The 24,000-nt window shown below is 35.6% G+C and overlaps 2 protein-coding genes across 2 annotated transcripts in view; both read left to right on the top strand.

The window, feature by feature from the left end:
• LOC144444592 (uncharacterized) overlaps positions 1–14,955 on the top strand; it is a 31,793-nt gene extending 16,838 nt beyond the window's left edge. Inside the window, exons 4-11 of the mRNA XM_078134073.1 lie at positions 4,376–4,613; positions 6,492–6,628; positions 7,179–7,370; positions 7,753–7,890; positions 8,094–8,229; positions 8,682–8,773; positions 10,133–10,263; positions 10,703–14,955. Coding sequence (XP_077990199.1) covers positions 4,376–4,613; positions 6,492–6,628; positions 7,179–7,370; positions 7,753–7,890; positions 8,094–8,229; positions 8,682–8,773; positions 10,133–10,263; positions 10,703–10,853 — 1,215 coding nt within the window. The 3' untranslated portion in view covers positions 10,854–14,955. The remainder of the gene's footprint in view (positions 1–4,375; positions 4,614–6,491; positions 6,629–7,178; positions 7,371–7,752; positions 7,891–8,093; positions 8,230–8,681; positions 8,774–10,132; positions 10,264–10,702) is intronic.
• Positions 14,956–16,632: 1,677 nt separating this feature from the next.
• The window catches only part of LOC144444689 (E3 ubiquitin-protein ligase RNF217-like), a 38,254-nt gene continuing 30,886 nt past the window's right edge, over positions 16,633–24,000 (top strand). The window contains exon 1 of the mRNA XM_078134202.1: positions 16,633–17,848. Within this exon, the coding sequence (XP_077990328.1) occupies positions 16,838–17,848 (1,011 nt within the window). The 5' untranslated portion in view covers positions 16,633–16,837. The remainder of the gene's footprint in view (positions 17,849–24,000) is intronic.

The following is a 24,000-nucleotide window of genomic DNA, read 5'->3' as shown; positions in this document are numbered from 1 at the left end:
TTAGCATATGATTTATAGCTTACAAGTTAAGGGAGGAATTTGAATATTCTTTATCTAATTGTTTTGGTTGGCTTAGTAGTAGGCAAGATGGAGAGGGAATTTGCATATTTTTTAGATTTTATGTCTGGTTGACTTGAAGCTTGCAAATTAAAGAGGGTTTTTGCATATTCATAACTTTATTAATGCAGGACTATTTCTATTAGGACTGCATAGTTTTATGGTAACATATCTTAGGGGTTTATGGGTTTGGTTTGCATATTGATGAGCTTATTTGCATACTTGTCTGTCTGGTAAGTAGAATATTTTAAAGCACTTGAATTAGCATTTGTTGTGGGAAATGTGTGCAAATTTTCTCAGGTAAGAAATTAGGAACACAAATTTAAAAAAAAAGAAAAAAAAAGTTTTTGAATGAATGTTTAGTATGCAGAGTAATATTAGTATAACTGATAGATAAATTTTGCCATGATATTTTATTATGATTAAGAGTACAAATTTTTGTGATAAGTAGAGATGCAATTTTTGTATTTTGGTATGTCAGTGGTGTGGTTAGTTTTGACAAGCTCTAAGACAGACACTAACTAAAACCGTTATTTTATGTAATTCACTTCATGTTACCATAGTAATTTTAGTTTGTGTCTGTCTGCATATCAAAACTGTTCTTTCTACTGATGTAATTTTCACTTCATAAACTTTTACAAGCCAGCTACACATAAGAGTTATTTTTGAAACACATCTCTGAGCAAACAAGCCAAATTAGACTTCTGATGGTATTCAAAATGCCACATGTTATGATCCATGAGCTGTATTTGTGTATGTGTTTGTGATAAGAGTGAAAGTAAACTCTCTACTCATTTTACCTTGAAAATCAGCATTTAAACCATCAGAAAAGCTTTGTCGAGTTCAACCAATTTTCTCTCTCAGTCTGAAGTTCTAAATGTTGTGAATTTTCATTTTGCTGCTAAAAGCAACAATTGCACAATTGTTTTAGAATTTCATGAACAGAGGGTGGAAATCTGAACTTTTTTCCAAGTCCTTGGGTAAGCATGGGGGGGGGGGGCGATTTGCACTACATTTTAGTGTATTTAATAATTACACTTACAACCCATAACACCAAAGTAAAGTATTTTCTGAATGTACCACAATCGTTTATAACAGCCACATCAAGATTAATGCAAATCAAAGGTCATAAAAAATCTCTGCATTCTAATATAATATAACTCAACAATTACGGTCACTGTGATTTTTATAAAAGCATGTAAATCAATTATTGGAAAACTAATGTTATACATGGTAGTTTGGATATTACCTTTCAAACTACCTTGACACTGATATTGTTAACAGAATTGATCCATCATCAGCATTCAATTATACCCCTCCCTACCTCCAAGCAACCTCATCCAAGTAAGTCATTGTGTGCAATTGAAAAAACATTAATGAGTTCTAAATTGAGTGTTTCCATGAAAACAAGATAATGTTCCTGATTGTGGTGAATTTATTATCAAAATTAGAATAGATTGAATCACATTATGTTCTGTTAGACAAAGAAAAATGATTTGATAAAAGTGGAAAAATTAACTTCATTTTGTCGGGCGGTGCTTGCCTCCACAATTGTCATTGTGATTGCCGAAAGTTATTGAAGTTTGACTTTATACCTGATATCATGTATAAAAAATTGTGCAACAGTTCATGCAGGACTTTATCAATATGTCATATTCTGGTTATAGGAAAGACAAAAGATATCAAGGTTTGACCACTAGGAGTGTTGTTCTCGAGCAGTTTTGGTTAGAAGTGACAGCCAGAACAATATTGAGTATTATAACGTAAAGCCAGCAGACACGAATGTTACACACATTTTCCACATTGTTCCCATTGTACAGTTTTGTTTGTGACAATAGAAATCATATCTAACCAAAACTGTAATGTTCTTTCAAGAACACTTTACATATATTTTGTTCATGACTTCATGCTCGTCACATGATCAACAGCCATGGCAAAAATTGTAATCCTCCTCACTTTGCTAAATCTGGGACGCTATCTTATGATACTTTAATAGAAATTGCTAGAACCTTTGTAAACAGAATATGACATATTTGTAGGGCAATGCAGATATTATGAAAAATTTATTATTCTGATTTTCTATTTGTAACAGCTCAGACAACTATAGAAAACAGATATGTAACTATTACAAAAACACAGATTTATTTTTCCAAACATGGACACTCAATTGAAGTCTATACAAGCCATGCTGTATAACATCGAGAAATTCATTTATCACTAGAAAAATAGTACAACTATGCTGTGGACTCCTACATGCAGAATGGTGTGTCTGAAATATTGGCCAAAATAGTATGGATTTTTAGTTTCTGTTATAAGTTAGCTCAAAGCAATATGAAGGCTTGAAAGAATACATTCAGAGAGTTATGAAACCAAAATGGCCACTTGTAGGTAAACTACGTATAATTGATGAAGAATTTCCAATCCTTCAGTGATAAATTAGCATGGATTGAGTTGTATAAAGCCTTCGCCAGTGCAACTGATGCTAGTTTCGATCTCAAGTGAACAATAAAACAAACCGGAACACATGCCCAAACAAGTCTGCGGCCGTTGTCACGAAGATTTGAATGCAGTAACAAAGCTTGAATCATTTGAGAGATGTGCATCAGCTGATGAAGACAGAGACACACACCTTCAAAATTATCTGTTACATATATCTGTTATCTATAGTAATCTGTGTGATACAGTGTGTGTTGGCTCTTAAAGTGTTCTGAACATTGTAAAGAGATATAATAAATAAACTGATAATCTGATAAAGTACAAGTACATTATAAAAAATGTTTTAAAAGATGTATTTTATTTTTTAATTTTGGTTATTTATTTTGACGCTATCTCACGACTTTCTCCGCAATAGTTTTTGCTACTCCACTGTCATTTTCCATTGTAAATAATCACATTTCTTTTGTGCATGCTGTGACTTCATTATATCTTGTCTGTATTTAATGTTTTACCTAGACCTGATAGCACCACATGGAACAATTTTTGTGAAATAACGCATGGAAAAAAAATGTAGTTGGTACACATGTACATACATCCAGAATTGTTCTAAAAATGTCAGGAAAAAAATAATGAGTAATTTTTCCTACTGGATTTCTGTTTGTTTTGCATGGCAACAGTTTCACATCCTTTCCCTGGGCACTTCTTCTATCAGTCTAGTGATCCGGTAACAGGTGGTTGGTGATCACATGATAAGGTTGAAGTGTCATGTGATAATGAGAATTGTCAAGGAATTCGAACATGTTTATTTTATGTACCCACAAACACTGTAACTAGTCACCTGTCACCAGATCATGTCAGCCTCAAGAAGCATCCGAGCGAAGACATTAAAACTGTTACTTTGCAAAACAATATCAAGTCCAGTTGGATAGATTTAGTCTGTAAGGTTCGCTGTGACTGGCGCCCTCACACATCGGTCAGCACCTTGGAGAGAGGAGGCCAGTGAGGGCAGAGTGACACGACGTATCCTACAGACTAGGATAGATTGTAATTTATCATGCCTGGATGATTGACAACATTAATGTTGTGAAAAAAATTGTCGTTTAGAAAATAAGAAGGCATATTCGTTGTATTTAAATTTATGATTGCGAAAGCCCTGAATGATAAATGGTGAAAAAACGCCAACTACTCTTGTACATCTGATCTTTTGAATTTGTTTTTATATCAACTATTCACATCATTCTTAGTATTGCTATGGCAACCACATTTAAACAATGCTTGTGTATAAACAACACATCTTTACCAAAGTGGTATGATGAGAACCATATATTTACTCTGTAGATTGAAATTCATATATATTGTGAACTTTGAACTTAAGAACTATACCTTCTTCTATGAGTTTGCTTGCTGCATTGTTATGATAGGAAATAAGTTGGTATACACAGTGAATATAGTTTATTGTACACAAGCATTTAGATTATATGAAAGACCAAAAATGTTACTTCCTCACTCGATCCATATTTTGTAGTAGTTTTGAATAATTTTAACTATTATATTTCGGCTAAATCACTCGGCTTTCTTAGCTGTTGTTGTATATTTCGGCTAAATCACTCGGCTATCTTTAGCTGTTGTTGTATATGATTCAATCACATTAAAATGGGTTACAGATGATGAAGGCTGCTCAGTGATTTGGCCAAAATTGATTACTTCTTAACACTCTGTGTTCTAGAACTAATACAGAACAAATCTAAAATAAGTTATTGCACCAAGATAGATAAAATCACAGTATGTACGGTATACACAATCACCTTGAATGTCAAAATGCACCTGTTACTCTCATACTGCATTTCACAACATATACCAATCAACTTTTTTATCACATTAGGGTAAAAACGCTGATGCTTTGAAAGCATATGATGAAGCCGTAGTGATGCAACCAGACAGTGTTCCAGCCAGATATGGCAAGGCACAAGCTTTAGATGCCTTAGCGGAAGAAAGACAAAGTAACAGTGTACTACAACGATGTATTGAAGCCTACGGAGAGGTGGCCAAAATTCCAGGAGAACCCTCAGTTATGAAAAGACTGGCAATCCAAAGACAATCCAATCGATTACAGTTCCTAGGTAAGTCGTCATTCAGGTGGACACCCCTATTTGTAAGTGAAATAATCTAATAAAGCATATGGATTACATACAATGTACATATAATTGCAGTGGTAATGGGGGGGGGGGGGTAAATTTGATTAAGTATGTGTTTATATCTTTCCAAAGAAGGCTTCAGTGACACTGATAAAAACTGTCCTTAAAAAGACTAGATTAAATCATTTATTTGGCATATTTACATGTCCACAATTAAAGTAGATTAGGTTAATCTGTAAGACAGTTATCCGCTAACAAACGGCTGTGCCGTCATCAACACTTTCATTGTATATATATGTGTTGTGTAACTTTGTAGGGGTATTAAATGAAATAATTTTATTCAATTTATTGCAATAGGTCTCCTGGCCGATGATCATACAGTTCAAATAAATCAACACTATACAAATTACATGGGAAACTTTTACATTATTGAGTTGTACATAATTGACTCATTATTCATGCATAGTATAACAAACTACTTTGGATTGTATCATATGGTACATTGTATATCATTACTCACACATTGTATTTCATACTTGAATATTGCACCTTGTATATATGTTGTGTAACAAAGTGCATACATTGTATAATATGGGACATACATTGTACATGCCTCATACATTGTTTCTCATTGTGTGTACATTGTAAAACAAAGTACATATATTATGGTCCCTTGGTACACATACATTGTATATAATTGTGCAACATGCTACATACATTGTGTAACATTGTACATATCGTCCCATGCATTGTCTCAAATTGTATGTATTGGTACATTGTATCACTTGGTATGTACATTGTATCAGTTGCTACATCCATTGTATCACTTGGTATATACATTGTATATACATTGTATCACATTATAATACATACATCTTACCATGTGGTACATTGTACTTACATTGTATCACTTACTACATACATTGTATCACTTTGTACATACATTAGGTACATATACTGTATCACTTATTACATACATTGTATCACTTCGTATATACATTGTAATACGTTTTATCGCATTATAATACATACATCTTACCGTGTGGTACATTGTACTTACATTGTATCACTTGGTACATATATTATGTACATATACTGTATCACTTATTACATACATTGTATCACTTCGTATATACATTGTAATACATTGTATCGCATTATAATACATACATCTTACCGTGTGGTACATTGTACTTACATTGTATCACTTGGTATATACATTGAACATACATTGTATCAAATGCTACATACATTGTATCTCATATCAGACATTGTATCTCATTGTACATTTGTTGTGTAACAAAGTACATAATATTGTATCTCATGGTACTTGCACTATATTGAATTTCTTTAGTTTTTGGTTTGCAAAAGGTATGTATGTATGTATGTATGTATGTATGTATGTATGTATGTATGTATGTATGTATGTATGTATGTATGTATGTATGTATGTATGTATGTATGTATGTATGTATGTATGTATGTATGTATGTATGTATGTATGTATGTATGTATGTATGTATGTATGTATGTACGTATGTATGTATGTATGTATGTATGTATGTATGTATGTATGTATGTACAATGTACACATGTTACATAGCCTGTCATACACAATCTGACAAAAAATCTGACATCTGATTTAATGATCTATAATTTCCAATAATAGTATTTTTTATAAAACTCAAATTTTAAAAGCCAGTTTTGTATTTATAGCATGTATTTACTTCAAGGTAGTCTGTACAATATACAATGTTCATGTCACACTATCAGCTGACTAGCTTAGAAGTCAGAGATAGGGCTGAACAACACAGTGTTTCTTACAGTTTAGTACTAAGATTGTTTATTATTATAATTCCATAGGTAAGAATCGGAAAGCTGCCCAAGTGCTAAGTCAATTAGTCAACATGTATCCTGATGATGTTGATGTATCTAATGAGTTAGGAGTAGCCTACTTAATTGCTGGTGAGAATGCCAAAGCTGAGAAAGTCTTTGACCAGGTCAGTGTACACCCTCATTTCAGTGCAAAATTTGGAAGAAGTGAGACTCTGGTCAGGGTGTAATAATTCACCAGCCCATACCAATTTTGTGTGAGTGTGTGTGTGAGTGTGTGTGTGTGTGTGTGTGTGTGTGTGTGTGTGTGTGTGTGTGTGTGTGTGTGTGTGTGTGTGTGTGTGTTTGTGTGTGTGTGTGTGTGTGTGTGTGTGTGTGTGTGTGAGGAGTGGGGATGGGGTGTGTGAGGGTGTAAGAATTGGTATACAAATTTATACAATTATACCATTTGATTGTAGATACATTTTTATTTAATGTCCAAATTTTGTTTAAAATGTGAGTTTGTTAGTCATCCAGCACTTGATATTGTAATTGTTGCCAAAAGCTTTGCTAATGTGCAGAACATCTTTTTTGTTATTCTAGGTGATGACATATATCTCATTCCAAAATTATTTTTTATCATGCAAATTTATGCAAATTAGAATCATATTGAGTTATTGGTGCAATCCCATTCTGTTTCTAATTTCATTTTATAAAACTGAATTGTTATCCACCCAGGCAGTGAAATCCCATCCTGAAAACGGTTTTGCCAAGGTTCATCTAGGTTTCATTTTGAAAGCTAACTCAGACTATACTGGTGCAGTGCCTCTACTGGAACAAGGAATTGATAGCAACGAGAGAGGGACGGACGAAGGAAAGTTCTATTTCCATCTTGGTGATGCTCTCTACAGACTCAATAGAACTGAGGAGGTCAGTGTTGTGGGATTTTATTCTATATCTGAGTAGTCTAGACTCTATCTGTTCTGTTTTGAATCTGATGATCTCGTCACTCACATCTAGTCAAATGGGTAGTCAGGCACTTTTCTCCCAAGAAGTTCAGTGAGGGCCATCCCACATGGGTTCAGTGTTAATGCAGGAGGAAACCGGAGTACCTGGGAAACCTGTGTTTTTCAGTAGAGTCAAACTAAACGACACTCTTCTTACTTAGCGTGGTAAATTTAATCAAACCCTGAATGGGGTTCGAACCCTGACCGTAGGCGAGAGAGGGCGCTATACTGCAGCGTAGTCCACCTGCAATGTTTTTTTTCAAGTGTGCATAAAATGATAATCACTCCCATTTCTCACTCAACAGGCTTATAGTGTGTATGATAGAGCAGCTAAAAGAGGTCATTTTAAGTCCATGTGGCAGCGATCCCTTTACAACATTGATTATTTGAGATCTAAACCATGGTGGACATCTGATGAAGCTAGATTTTCAATACACACAAAGGTAAAACTTATCATTTCTTGAATAATGATTTATTTATAGTTGAAAATATGTTTTACTGTATAGACAATGAAGGGGATAGGTACTGTCAGTGTGGTTATATTAGGATGTTACTACAACAATGAATCATATAATATTGTACCAGAAGCACATTGAATTATGCTATATCATTTTTATATGTTTTATTTTGTGTTCTGTAACCATAGAAACTAGAAGACAACTGGGAAGCCATACGTGATGAAGGTTTGGCATTGATTGATACAAAAACAAGTACATTTGTCTCAGAGGATGAAAATCTACGGGAGACAGGAGAATGGAAACAGTTTACACTTTATCAACAAGGTAAAATATACTGATTTGAATACCCCCCCCCCCCCCCAGGTATGGTAGAATGGAATGACCCTCTAATACAAATCAATAGGGCTATTCCAAATATCAAGGTTGGAAAGGGGATTTGTATCTCCTGTTTTATACCAAAAATGGATTAGCCTTCTAATGCATATAGCTACACCAAATATCAAGGCCAAATACCAAATAAGGATGCCCATCATAACTCTTTACTATGTAAATTGTAATCATTATTGAAACCTTTAGTGTTGCATAGCTCAATAATCTTTCAATTTGAACTCATTCCCACAGACCCGAGGTCTAGGAGTCTATCGACCAGAAAAATAATTTTGACCTGGCAGAGAGTGAATTTAATTAAAGTCATGTCTATGTCTGTGATTATAATCTGATGAATCTAATTCGAGCTTTTGAGTTTTAAAAGTCTTCCTTTTTTTTGCTGTTTCTAGGAAGAAAATTAGCAGAGAATTGTAAGAGGACACCCAAAACATGTGAGATTATTGATACAATACCTGATGCCATGGGATGTAAAAGAGGACAGGTAAGATAAAAGTTGACCCAAAATGTTCATCAGCTTGGTAGATTAAATGATTTACAACGAGTAACACTGAAGTAGAGCACTTTCTGTATGTGCTACACCCATTTATAGCATTCATATAAAGTTAAAAGTATACTGTTTCAGTAGGGAACTTGCAAACCCGCCATGTTGAATGTTGCATCATGGGAAATGTGATAATAAATATTAATCAAATAGTATTGTAAACAATAATGTTGTTTGTAACCACAAATGATCAATTCATAGTTGCCCTGACCATTGTGGGAGGTTTATTTTATTGGTAGCTCCAGATTCGGTATTATGATAACCACAGATAATCCCATAGCCCTTTGCATCTGAGCATGCTCAGTTTGGATTGCAAGTTCCCTATTGGTTTATTTACAAGACTAGCATGTGGCCTTTCTAATGTGGTCAATTGACAAATGAAACAGTATACCTTTACACAATATGGATGCTCTAAACAATTGAGATACATACAGAAATCACTTTACTTTGGTGTTATGGATTGTCCACAGGTTATAATGCACAAGCATTTCAGAGGTCTTTAGCATTGAGCTTTCGATTTGTCTTGGTTGACGATCCTCATCAGGATGACAAATTCCATAGTTACAGCTGACCACTAGGTGGCGGCATGATCTGTCTTGGTTGATGATCCTCATGAGAATGACAAATTCCATAGTTACAGCTGACCACTAGGTGGCGGTATGATCTGTCTTGGTTGATGATCCTCATCAGAATGAGATATTCTTATACTTGACAAGTACTTGTGCACTCACTCCAAGTATGCCACTGTGGAGCTCACATATCATAATGCAATATTGTGTATTAGATTTGTAAAATGATAACTAACGAGTCATTCAGAAATTATAAGAAGCAAGCCCTTCAAAGTTTTCACCATTGAGCTTTCGATCTGTTTTAGTTGATGATCCTTATCAGAATGACAAATTCAATAGTTACAGCTGACCACTAGGTGGCGGTATGATCAGCCAACATGTAGCAGTCTGCTCTAACTATGGAATTTGTTCATTCTGATGAGGATCGTTGACATGACAGACTGAAAACGCAATGCTACAAAATGGTTGTGTGTTATAACCTCTGGAAGCCAGGATAGTATAGTTCTACAAATATTATTATTCTACCCAGTGTTATGTAACGACGATCGAGCTCGTGTTGTGGAGTACTCTGTTCTATGGAGCCACACTTCTTCAAAGCATAGGGAGTCAAAGAACAGCCAAAAAATCTGCCAAAAAAAAAATTCTCAATATAAACCTGCCTCACTTTTAGGCTCATATATAGCTATCTCATTATCAGTCTAACTAACGTCTTGATTTGATTTCACTACAGGTGAAGTTTTCTATCATGCATCCTGGTACTCATGTCTGGCCCCATTGTGGACCTACCAATTGTAGACTTAGAATGCATCTGGGTCTGAAAATACCAGATAATGTCAGGATACGTGTGCAGAATGATACCAAGTAAGTTGCCATGGTTACTACAGTAGATTAACTGAAAGGACATTGTCTGGCATTACTGTGTATGTCTTTATGAGACTTATTAAATCTGATAACCCCCCCCCCCCCCACACACACACACACACACACCCACACACACACCCCCCCCCACCCACACACACACATATACAAAGAATTTAAAGAACAAAATATATTATTTCTCAACCACTGTGTACTAAGAGCCCCAAACCCTGCCATACATATGCATGTACACACACACACACACACACACACACACACACACACACACACACACACACACACACACACACACACACACACACACACACATATACACACACACACACACACACACACACACACACACACACACACACACACACTTGTACAATATACAAACAAGTACTGCAGTATAATGATTTGGATGTCTTTTTATTTTCAGAACCTGGGAAGAAGGCAAAATAATAATTCTGGATGATTCATTTGAACATGAAGTATGGCAGAATGCAGATACATATAGACTTATTCTTATAGTTGACATGTGGCATCCAGATCTTACGGCTAGACAAAAAACTACGCTTACACCAATTTAAAATATTCATAATTGACTTTAAAGGGGTACAAGCTGAGTTTTTCAGTATTTTTTGGAATAATTATTGCTGCATATTTGAAAGGTACTCACAGCATTGTACTTCCTGAAGCATACTTAACCGTCACTTACAATCAACTAAACTCAAACCTGGTGTTAAGATATAACTTATAACGATCCTATGATGTAATTTATTATATGCATAAAAAATGTCAAGAATATTCCCAGAATGCAATTCACTGGTCTAACAATGGCAGAAGACAACTGCACTGTCCGAGAAGGAAATGCATCAATATTAACATTACCATATGGTATACTAAAATTGATATTTTATGTAAGTGTTGTCACTTGAGTAAAAGGGTCATAAACTCAGCTTGTTCCACTTTAATATGGCAGCCTTTAAGCTTAACTATAACCCACCTTCCCTAAAATTTCTGTCAAATCAATCAACCTATTCAGGAAAACAATAGGAACATACTACATTAAGTTACAATAGGGGAGGGTAGGTTAGGCCTTATGCCTTTGAAAATTACATTTTATGTACCGCAATTTAGTGAGTTTAATAATTTTAAGTGATGTCACGGTGATGGCATAAATGAATTTTCAGCTTAAAATATAAAAGAACAAAAAAAATAATGTTTTCAGACCTTTTTCACTTTTTTTCACTCACTCTTTTTTTATGGCAACTCTATTTTTCAGGTGTATGATTTGTTATAAATTTTGTTTAAGCTCAAAATGAAATTATTTTCACTCATAAAAGAAAAAGTCTTGAAATTATTTTTCGTAAGAGATTTGAAAAAAAAGATCAAGGCAGAAGGTTTTATAGTAGTAGAAATGCAAACTCCATATTCTGGTTACTAAAGTTCTGATCATTTCACGTGTAAGGATCGCAAGAGGGCGCCCCAGGTTTGACACAGTTTTGCTAGAATTCTGGTTATGGCCAATGAATGCATGAAACCATGAAGAAAATATGTGTAAAAGAACTCTGTGTTCTTAAACGAGCATTATGTTGTGGTTAGGCATGTTTCCAGTACTGGTAGTCACTAATAAACCAGTACAGTGAACACAAAAATGTGTTGTAACTTCATATCTGCTGTCTGTACACTGCTACTTAACTATTCTGACCCTCATTTCAGCCTCAAAACAACAGGTGAACAGCACCCCTAGTGGCCAAACCATGAAATCTTTTTTATCTCTCTGACAACCAGAATATGGCACATTGCATTTGAGGGAAAAAAAACAAAGAAAAAAACCCTAATTTTGTTAAGTTTTAGGATCTGGTATATTTACACATATATAAACATCTCAGCATAATTTGAATGGGAAAACTCTAGAAAAGTTATTGAAACTCTAGTGTGTTATGTCTTCAAAACTCAAAAACAGCAACAATAACATTTGAGAATGATGATTTTATTTTGAAACCTTGAATTTTGCAACTGGATTAACTTTATATTAGATATGTAGGGCTAGAAGTAGAAAATACTGCAAAAACAATAACTTAACATTGTAGTTTAGGAGCAAATCTCTTTTGACCTCATCTTTTCCAGGGGGGAGGGGGGGGGGAAGCATTTACGATTTTTTTTTTAAATGACTTACCTTTCTTGTAGTTACTTAACGTAGTGATTTGTCAAGTTGAAACTCAACAATAATTTTGATCAGGATATGAAAAAAAAAGATATTTTCTTTACAATCAGGAATTGTAATGTTTTTTTTTTGAAAAGTGATAGTGTGTCTGTGCTTTACAGAAAATTATTACAAAACAAAGAAAAGGAAAGGAAATAAATTTCTTGTCTGTTTTTAGATGCATATTCACATTTTTTCTTAATACAATATATTCCATATTTAGGAGTCATCCACGAACAAGGAATTGTCTACTTATTTGGGTGGGGGGGAGGGGGGGGGGGTAATTTTCCTCAGATTGTACCCCACATATTTCAGTGAACTAGTTTCATTTAATATTACTTTTCAGTGCAGCTGTAAAACTCTGTTCAGCTTCTTTCAGGTTGGTGGCGGGTCTATGGATTATAGTGAAGACTTTGTTAGTATGCGATATCCATTTTATTTTGGCATAGTAATAAAGGCATACTGTACCCTCTCCTACCCCCCACCCCCACCCCCACCCCTCCCTCCCTCCTGAAAATGGACCTTGGACTTAGATTTTCATTCCCATATTGATTATTTCTCTATCATACTTACTGTTCGTACAAAGTTATTAGATATTAGAAAAACTTAAGTTTGTACGAAACCCAAAGAAAACTTTTTAATGCCTTTTTGCATGTTCTTGAAAGATTAACTTTAATTTGAAAGTATATTGTTAAATTTAATGTGACCGAAGATGTCAATTTCTTTAACTTTCAGGAATATATTAACATTTTTGATACGTGTTCCTTTTGATTTTTTTCATCATAACTCACTTTTCAGTTCAAAAAAAAAAAATGAAAACTTACTTTGAAAATTTATAGAATAACATAGTTTGTGAATTTCGGGTTACTTTTTTTTTGATATAAAGACACAAAAAAATGAAGAAAAAAATGAAAATAGAAGAAATATATTTTGACAGTAGGCAAGGAGAATGGTTAGAATCGATTACTTGTTTTGTAAGACTGCAAAAGTAAAGTCTGTCGTGGGAATGTTGTGTAGTCAAGATGTGAGAAAGTATGGTGCGATGAGACGACAGTGTGTTTCATTTGATTTGATTTATTGTGTATACAGCTACAAAAAAAGTGTGTTGACCCACAAGTCATGCAATACTGTTCACTTTATACGATATTATAATTATGTTTTTGTACCCAACAAAACTTTTTCACAAATGTCCCAGTTGCAGCTAGTAGTGTTTTACAACCCATACCACCAAAGTAAAACATTTTCTGTACGTACCACAATCGTTTATAGCATTCACATCAAGTGTAAAAGTATACTGTTTCATTTACTAATTGACCACATTAGAAAGGTCATATGCTAGGCTTGTAAATAAACCAATTGAAACAGTATACTTTTACACTTGATATGAATGATATAAACTAGTGTAGCACATAGAGAAAGTGCTTTACTTCAGTGTTACTCATAAGATCTTGCAATGTGTCATCAGTATGTTTAAAGACCAGTGTTGAATAATTATTATAATTAAGTTGTCACACAGACGTGTATAGTAAAAGTTGTTCCAGAACAAAAGAATAATCCTATGTAATCTGTATGACTTCACTGATAAGATGACACTAATGTGGGAACCTTGGATTGAAATATTTGACAAAGTGAAAGAAATGAAACTTATATATTATAAACGTATATATTACCACACAGACATTTTCTGCTTTGTCTGTGATTACAATGAACGATTATTTTTGTTTGTTGTGAGATGAAAGTAGTTATGATGTAATGATGTCATTATAAATAAATGGTGCTATGTGCTAGTTTAGTGCAATGTTACATGCAATACCAACTCATTACCACGCATCTCCATATTTTAGAGTCAGTTTATACATGGAATGTAAAGAATAAATGTACTCACCTTTGTCCTGAACTCTACTGATTAGTTGAAATAAACACTCAAAAATCATGTGAAATGTACAAAAATGGAAGAAGAAAAAACATAATCTAGGATTTAATGTCGATGGAAAAAAATGTATGTGTTTGACCTTTGCAATTTACTTGAGTTACTTTTGATTCCGGGCTTTTGATATACATGTACACCAGAGGCCAGCTGTCATGTGACCACATTCAGCCAATGAGAACAAAGAATGATGGTTGTTCATGAAATCATGCTGCCTCCATAGAAGCGTGGCTAGGTAACCTGACAAGTGTTCTCTCCACACAGGCTTGCATGCCAGGTTCAACCATCCAACATACTATGGAGGCTAGAACTACAGGGGGATAAAACTCATGAAAATTTCGTGATAAGTTAAGGAGTTGAACCTCTGACGTAAACCTGTGATGTAGGTGATAGCACAGACCAGTAAGAAGGTCTTACTTTGTCTGTGGTGATAGATATGATTATGTAAACAAGTCAGGTTATATTGTGATTAGATTGTCAGTTTTTGGAAAAAAATGTTTTTTTGTGAGCCCTATTTTTTATGTATTGGAAAATTATGAATGGTAAATGAAATAAAAGTTGCTCCAAGCTTTACTGACAGTTATAACTGGTGTATAGTGCTTGATTCATCCCTGTCCCTCCTACATTTGAAACAATTGTCAGTGAAACAATATATATATATTTTTTTTACTAATTACCAGAATAGTACATTGTCTCCATCTACAAGCAGACATTTTAGTCACTACTTGTTTTTTAGTTTTAGTTTTCTTGCTAAGTAAGCGAAAATAAGTCTTCAGCGGAGATTTACAGACTCGGTATCATTTGCGTTCGATATGACATATGCCGGCTATCAAAAAGACAAAAGATTATCGACTTTGACCACTAGGAGTGCTGTTCAGAAGTAGCTTTTGGAAAGAAAGGGAAACAGAGAGAGAAAATGTGCCGAATCATGTTTATGTGCGGCTTGATTCCCCCCCCCCCTCTCTCTCTCTCTCTCTCTCTCTCTCTCTCTCTCTAAATAAATAAATAAATAAATAAATAATCCGTCGTATTTAAAGGGCAAGTCATTTTCTGTATAATAAATGTCTCAGCCAACATGCGGGGTAAGAGTTCATGTGCGTAGTTATAATTTATGGAGTGTCTTGTGTCGTCGTCGTCATATCATCATCATCATCATCATCATCATCATCATCATCATCATCATCATCATCATCATCATCATAATATCAACTGATCAACAACAGCAAAAAAAACTCATAAACCCAACAACAACAACAACAACAACAACAACAACAACAACAACAACAACAACAACAGATAACAGATAACTACTACGAACAGGTTTCCATGGATCCAAAAAGAGCTGTCAGTGACAATACTAACGTTAAAGTGTAGAGGGCGCTCTTCCCATCTGGTCTTCTATAATTTTTGTTTCCACTCCGTATTAACACTGACGGAAAATCAACGTCGACGTCTGTTTAATAGAATACTGATCTAAATATTGTCGAGCTATGAATATTAATGTTATTGTAAATAATCATTAAAATTTTGTGTACTTCGGTCACTTCTCCCTAGCAGAACGCACGTGGTACACGTGACCTTTGCGTCACCGTATTTTCTAAGGGTTTATCACCATTTTCCTAGAATATTTACCAATTCGAAAAGCTTAGAATAGTATATTACTAATAATTTTTTAAAATAAAAACCGCTAGCCTGAAAACCTAGTAATAGTTACCACGACAACCTTTATGAATGAAAATAATTTCCCAAGCTTTTGTGAATAATTATTACACAAAGCAGATATTCTCATAGTTAACCCCCCCCCCCCCCCCCCCCCCCCCGCATAATCAAAACACTCACTCAAAGCAAACACGGAAACCGAGTTGTCATCAATTCATTCATTCATTCTTCGGTACGGTATCGAAAAAAAGGGTCAATAATGAAAGAAATCAATATTAAAAGCTACTTCGAGAGCGGGACCCGGGAGGAGAAAGACCTCGTGTGATATCGTGCTATGAATGAATAATATTCAATGAAGCACTTCCCAATATTTCGTAACACTTCACCGTTGCCAACCACCATGTGACACATAGACACATGTGTTGTTTTGGCGTAACACCTTCGTACCGGTGTTTTGCATGAAAAGAAAATTAAAATATTCATTGTCGTGGAGGGCGCTACGTGAAAACTAACCAATCAAATGTGGTTTTAGATTTACTTTTGGTGTGAAAATGACGTCATGGGTCGAAATTAGCATGGCATATAAACAAAAAGTGACCGTATCGACAGCGAGCGATCTGTTCACATCAGATTAGGTGATTTACGTGGATGTGGACGTACGCCACTTCGTGTTAGGGTTTACGTGAACAATTTCAACAGGCGCTGAGTAAATTGTGGTTGCATTGGGGTCGAGCAAATCGACGGTAAGTGAGAGCGACTTGAAGTCAGCGAAGGACAAGATGGCGAATGAAGAAAATACGGAGAGTGTTGCGTCGATATCCAGTGAACAAGATGAGGAACAGACTGAATCTAAAATTGAGGCGTTTTTATTGAAAATTGATACGGACTTGTTTGCTAGTGATCAAGATGGCGATTTAAGCGACCCCTCAAATGACATTTACGAAGTCAGTGATCATGACAGTGACGAAAGCGGGTCAAAAAGTCCCATCCCTCCCGATCCCCAGTCGCCAGGTAGTCTAGAGGCATCAAACTCGGCAGGTATTCCGAAAAGTGACAAATTCTTACCTCGGAGAAAAACTCGAAGCTCGGACTCGGGAAGCGATATACAATCAGAATTTGACTATGATACATTTTCTGATCTCGACGACTTTTTTGATAGACCTGTGCCATTTCCCGGGCTTGATATAGACTACGACATGTATGTCGAAATGGACAATTTGCCAATTATGTATCCGGCTCTCGAACCCGACCCTCCGAAACTTCCGCTCTTTGAGATCGGTAAACCAGCTGAAACAGAGTGCCAAATATGCCTCGTTGTCTCCGATTTACACTTACGAACATGTTGTACAATGCCGGTCTGTGATAGTTGTTTGCAAGAATATTTTAGTGTTCAAGTCAATCAAAAAATCGTCAAAGTTCCGTGCCCCAACCCACAGTGCCATGCATTTGTCAGTCGAGACGAGATAATTTTCCATTTAGATGGCACCACACGAGAGAAGTTTCACCGATTTCTTATCGAAGCCAACAAAGAACCACACATGAAGACGTGTCCTCGCTGTAGTCACTTGTTTTCACTTGATAAGGAGATTTTCGCTAAGACAAGGATGAACATGCAGGAAGCAAAAGTGTCGTGTCCGGAATGTTTTCTGGTGTGGTGTTTTCCATGTCACGCACCCTGGCATGAAGGCATATCATGTCGCGAATATAAACGAGGTGATAAACTCCTGAAGGCATGGGCAAGAGAGAAAAGTTATGGACAAAACAATGCACAACGTTGTCCCAAATGCAGAGTAAGTAGTAGAAATAGTTCCCTTTTTATGTAATACTTATATTATATCGTTTATTTATTTCCTCAAAAGGCAAATATATGAAATTTGAGAAATTCTTAGCAATAACAGATAATCATGCCATTAACTGCGATTGTGCAGCTTTTCATTTGTGACACACTTTCATACAGTGGTATTGGAAGAAAACCAAATACACAAAATGAATGAAATTAAATTAGCCTGACTACATCACTGATCTGTGTCAGAGATAGCTCATGCCTACACTGCAAGAGATATCATAGACATAGATCAGGGCCATAGACGTAGACAGGCTAAAATTAAAGAAGTCACCGATGGTAACCTGTGTCGTGGATTCATTGGCATGCCAAACTTGAACACAAGCAGACACCCTTCCCATGTGACAGTTGCTTAGAAATAAGTATACTAGTGGGGATTTTAGTCACGTATTACTAGAGAAGTTGCAATGATGGTCCTTAGTGCTCATACTCAGGGATGTAGCTAACTTTTAAAAGTAGCCGATCAAACCATGAAAAGTTGGTGGTAATATCTACGAATGAGCCCCACGAATCTGTCCATTGATGTAAATATACTGAAACAAATTTGGAGTGATTTCCCCAAAAAGGTAGCTGGCAATATTGTGTTGAATAGCCAGTTGTCTTTGCCAGCTAACAGCCCTTATCTACATCTCTGCATACTCCCCAGCACCCATACCCCAAACTCATTTCTTGTAAACTCTATCTTAACTCTCTCTGTCCCTACATACATTCACATATGTACACATTCACATAGCCATGAACCATCATACACATACGTCTACACACATGGTCACCCTTCCCTCCCCGACAAACATTATAATTGCAATTAAACGAGTACTTACACCTCAATTCATGGAACTACCAGCCCCTCCCCACGCACAGAAATATATGCAACCTTAATTTTATGAAGATCTATATATTCAACCATCACTTGTCAATTTCTGTCTACTCAAAACATAAAAATAATATTTGTATTATGACAGACTTCCCTAAAATATCCTCTCATGTACTATAGAATAGAAAAGAATAGAATAGAATAGAATAGAATAGAATAGAATAGAATAGAATAGAATAGAATAGAATAGAATAGAATAGAATACAATCTTTATTGCATCCCGTTAAGAAAACTACATTTCTTCATTGGATTTTCTGCAATAATTGTTTGGTGCTAAAACAAACTAGTAAATATATCAACTAGAGTAATAATAGTTAATAACAAATAAATACTAATATACCAGTATATGTATGCAAAGACCCTACACATTCTTCCATCCCTTGCTCTGGAGACATACTTTGTACATGTATTATCTCTGAACTCAGAGTGTTACTAATATTTTGGCTGAACCACACAGCCTTCTTCAGCTCAGCTGTTTTTTTATACGATTCAGTGATGTAGATTTGTCATATGACAACAGGAGTGCATCGTGTGCTACAAGACTGAGTATTTCTATCTCCTCATCCCAGTTGATGGGTGTGTACTCTCAGTAAATTATGTATGCTGTGAGTTTTAGTATTTAAATATAAATCTTGTCTTCGCAGTTTTACCACTGTTGATTTCATTTGTTTGTAAGAATTATCATTACTTAAAATTCATATCAAAAGTCTTCTGGCATTCTAATAAATGTGATAATGTATATATAGATGTGACATAGACTGTACGTCATAAAGACCAATTTCAATTTGGGAGAAAATCTTCGGTTTGGAAAAAGTTGTCCGGCAGAGCTTAGATATATGAATGTGATACAATTCAACAGTAGTAGAATTAAATATGGATCATGCAATCAATAAAATGGGTTTTTTTTCTTCTGAGAATACACTAAACATTCATTTTCAAGAGATTGAATCAGTTCTTCCTGGAAAAATGGTCAGACCCTTCATTTTTTTTTTCTGATTCACTGACCTGGGGAAAGTCATACAGAATGCCTAGCTATTCACTGACCTGGGAAAAGTCATACAGAATGCCTAGCTATTCACTGACCTGGGAAAAGTCATACAGAATGCCTAGGCCTTGACAAGCCAGCATATGTAACATTTTGGATGAGTCTGTTTAGAAATTGCACTCCTTGAAAAATAAGCATTTTATACAACACTGTGGGTCTTGTTCTGAATATTGCCTCATTTGACAAGGGCTAATACATTTTTTGCTTGAAATATACTTTTCTATACCTGTACTGTTTTAGCTGCTCTGCCATAGCAAAGATTCATCTAAATACTTTGACATGAAGGCCTGTCAATCACTAAAGCAATGGAATTGTACAGTATGCTGTCCAAGATAGAATGACTTTTTGAAATTCTGTACCACAAAAGAATATATTGTTAGATGTTGAAGGCTAACATTTCTAGAAAACTTGAAGCATGTAACCCATTATTCTGAGAGGGCCTGGGGATAACATCATGAAATCTGAATGAAGTAGGTAACAGAAGCTATAATGTACTTCAGATTTCATTAGACATTAAATTCCTTGAAATTGAAAAAAAAAAAATTTCAGACAAAAAGAGAGATCAGATATCATGGAGGATGAAGACTGTAAAATGCCTTGTACACCTCATGGAGAGGGCATTGACCTTTTATCTGATCAATCAGTCTCCTCCTCAAGGATCTGCATTGCCCAGACTTGCCAGGTTTCTATAGCAACCAGTGAATCTAGTGATGATGATGTTATATAAGCAAATGCTATTTCATCTGTGTGCTTAGGATTAAATATTGTAAGATAAATGTGCCATCTCTCTATCCCACGATTTATGTATAGCCGAGTGATTGGTTTCATTTAGTTGCAGTGTTCATTTCAGATGACATCATACATATGCAAATGAGTAGTGTTCATTTCAGATGACATCATCAGTACGTAAATGGACTTGTGAGCAAATCATTTTGGACCATTTGTGCCTACACACATTTCAATGACATTTATTAAGAAAATGACTTTTTTTTTGTAGTCATGACACGTAGCATGGAATCTATACTTCCTTGTAGATACTGTAAACCTAGAATTTTCAATACTACAAAATTTTGCGATTTTACAGTCTTCAGCTAGTTTTCAAAGACTAAATTTTCATTAATTACCAGACGAGTACATTGCAAGAAGGCATTATAGTCACGACTTATTTTTTGCGTTTTTTTGTTTTCCAGCGAAATTAGCGAAAATAAATCTTTATAGAGAAATTTCCAGGATTACAGTACTTGATATGTCTGGCTATGTCACGTGTTTAACAGTTCAACATCAATTGTTAGATAATTCAGAAATCACTTACTTAGTACATTGTAGTTACATGTTGTATAATAGTATGGTGGCCCCAGTGTGTCATCTAAACTAAAGAGTGGCAACATTTTTTTCATTGGTCAAAATTATAAAAACTTGGATTTCTTGTTTGTCATCACATAGAAAAGGAAAGGTGAACAATTAATTAAGGAACTGTTTGTCCCTTAGTGGTATGTTAAATTAGATTGGCTGTATTACCATAACACAAGTGTTTCTTTGTGTCAAATAACTGCTGACAGTAACATGGAAAACTCCACTACTATCGATCGATCTTGTACATGAAGAGGATGTTTCCTATTTGTAGAGAGAGAATCAACGTTTGCAGGCATATATGTAACATCCATGAAATGCAAAAACTTAAATTAGGGGTACAGTACACGCTGTATTTTTCATACTAATTTGAATACAGGACGTTTGTCCAAAGAGATAAGCTGCTTCAACTAAACTTGTTCTGTATATATGCTGGTACGTGTCATATACAAAAAATGAGTCCTACAGAATCTATACTAAGATTCAGTATGAATAGACTAGTGTGACAAGGCATAAAATAAGAAATTCATGTAAACATGGCCAGTGAAATCATTCATAACAAATTTGTATAAAGGTTAATGACCTTCCTTGTACATTGTAACTTACGTTTACAAGTATGTAATTCTCCATCATAATTTGAAAAGTCGTGACTGGCATTGAAAGGTGTTGGGGCAAAACAGGAAGTTACATGTACACTGTCCTTCAAGTTCAACATCAAAAACAAATAAGTCATTACAATGTACTGTACATCGTTACTTTGTCATATGAATGTTTTGGCATTTTTCGATATTTGTCCAGATTCCTTCCTCAGATGGATTATACTATGCAAGGGATGGTCTGGTGAAATTTCACTTCCATTCATTACACATCTATACTGTATTTTAGCTGTAGTTATTATAGGGAGTCTTATTTCTATATTATACATGTATATAACTTTTTACTGATTGAGATTATGACCCATTGAACTTGAAGAAGAGGGGCTCAGCCAGCCAGCCAGCAAGCCAGCCAGCCAGCCAGTCAGACAGACAGACAGACAGACAGAGACAGACACATTCATATATAAAAACATAGGTATGCGCCCAATATGTAAGTAGCTTGTGATTGTGTGTAGAATAACTGTATTATCACGCTGTCCCTGCCCTGGCTTGTACTTGATGGTACAATCGATGACTCTGACTGCATCCATATACTAAAGTATAAGTAGACCTAGTTGCTCCCCTTGAAAAAAAACATCATGCACTCCCTTCATAGTTCATTAGGGAAAGTAGTCAATATATAATGTACTTTTGTTATGCTGTAATAATATTAGTATGGTGGCAGTCAAGCAAATACGTTCTGTAGTAACATGCTTTCCCACCACCACCACCACCACCACCACCACCACCACCACCACCACTGCCGCTGCCACCACCACCACCACTACCGCCACCACCACCACAGTCACCACCGCCACCACCACTGCTGCCACCACCACTGCCGCCACTACCACCACAGCCACCACCACCACCACCACCACTGCCACTGCCACCACCACCACCATCATCACAGCCAACCGATAGACAGTCAGGGCAGTGACTACAAACAAATACAACTGCTGACATCAGACCATGGATGAACAGAACATGTTACAAAAGTAAACAACTGGATTAGATTAATAACACTTGGCACAGTATGTTGGAAGTACAGAGACTTGTATTACATTCATCATTTGATAACAACAGTTTTATGGCCTCTTACATAAGAGTTCATGTTCGCAAACACATTTCCAGTTCCCCTGGCATTTCATATATACATAAAGAGGCCATAAAACTGTTCTTATGAAACCACGGTGTTATAATACAAATCTCTGCTGTTCCAACATAATGAGCCCAGTCACAATGCTATTAATTCAATTAATTTGTTCACTTTCCCTGTTTCTAAAAGATTCCGTTTGTCTACAGTGTGATGTTGCCAGTTGTATAAGTTAGAAGTGAAAGACTTATCATTTATTAAAGCATAAGGCGATTAAAATATTCCCATAATTGAAACGCATTTTCCTTCATAGTACATATACAATGTAGAAATTAAAAGTCAATGAGATTGATGTAAAATATCACATACGTCATTTGTACAATTACCATTATGTAGGCAGGTTTCAGAAGCTAAAAACAACTGTAAAAACTACATACAGAAATTGTTTGGTGTTGCTAGGCAACAAGATGAATTAAAATACAATACTTGTATTCATTCATAGCCTTTACTAACGTTACTTGTAGACGATAGGTTAGGATACTGTTGCTAGACGTAGCTTTTCATGATTTGAAATTCTTCAACTGGTGTACAGAATATTTTTAAGATGTCTAAGAACAGATCCTGGGTATTGTTGCTGTGCATTCCGTGACTTGGGGAGAGAGTAGAGAGCAGTTGATTGGATACATTTATAGTGTACATGGTGAGGGTGCTAGTCAGGGTATGTAAGGAAGCCCTGTACTGTCTTTCTACAGGTTCCTGTGTCTGTAAGGAAGCCCTGTACTGTCTTTCTACAGGTTCCTGTGTCTGTAAGGAAGCCCTGTACTGTCTTTCTACAGGTTCCTGTGTCTGTAAGGAAGCCCTGTACTGTCTTTCTACAGGTTCCTGTGTCTGTAAGGAAGCCCTGTACTGTCTTTCTACAGGTTCCTGTGTCTGTAAGGAAGCCCTGTACTGTCTTTCTACAGGTTCCTGTGTCTGTAAGGAAGCCCTGTACTGTCTTTCTACAGGTTCCTGTGTCTGTAAGGAAGCCCTGTACTGTCTTTCTACAGGTTCCTGTGTCTGTAAGGAAGCCCTGTACTGTCTTTCTACAGGTTCCTGTGTC

The sequence above is a fragment of the Glandiceps talaboti genome, chromosome 13, assembly GCF_964340395.1.
Source record: "Glandiceps talaboti chromosome 13, keGlaTala1.1, whole genome shotgun sequence".
Taxonomy (NCBI): Eukaryota; Metazoa; Hemichordata; class Enteropneusta; family Spengelidae; genus Glandiceps; species Glandiceps talaboti.
Note: the sequence above shows the minus strand (reverse complement) of the source record. Positions and strands in the feature narration are given on the sequence as shown.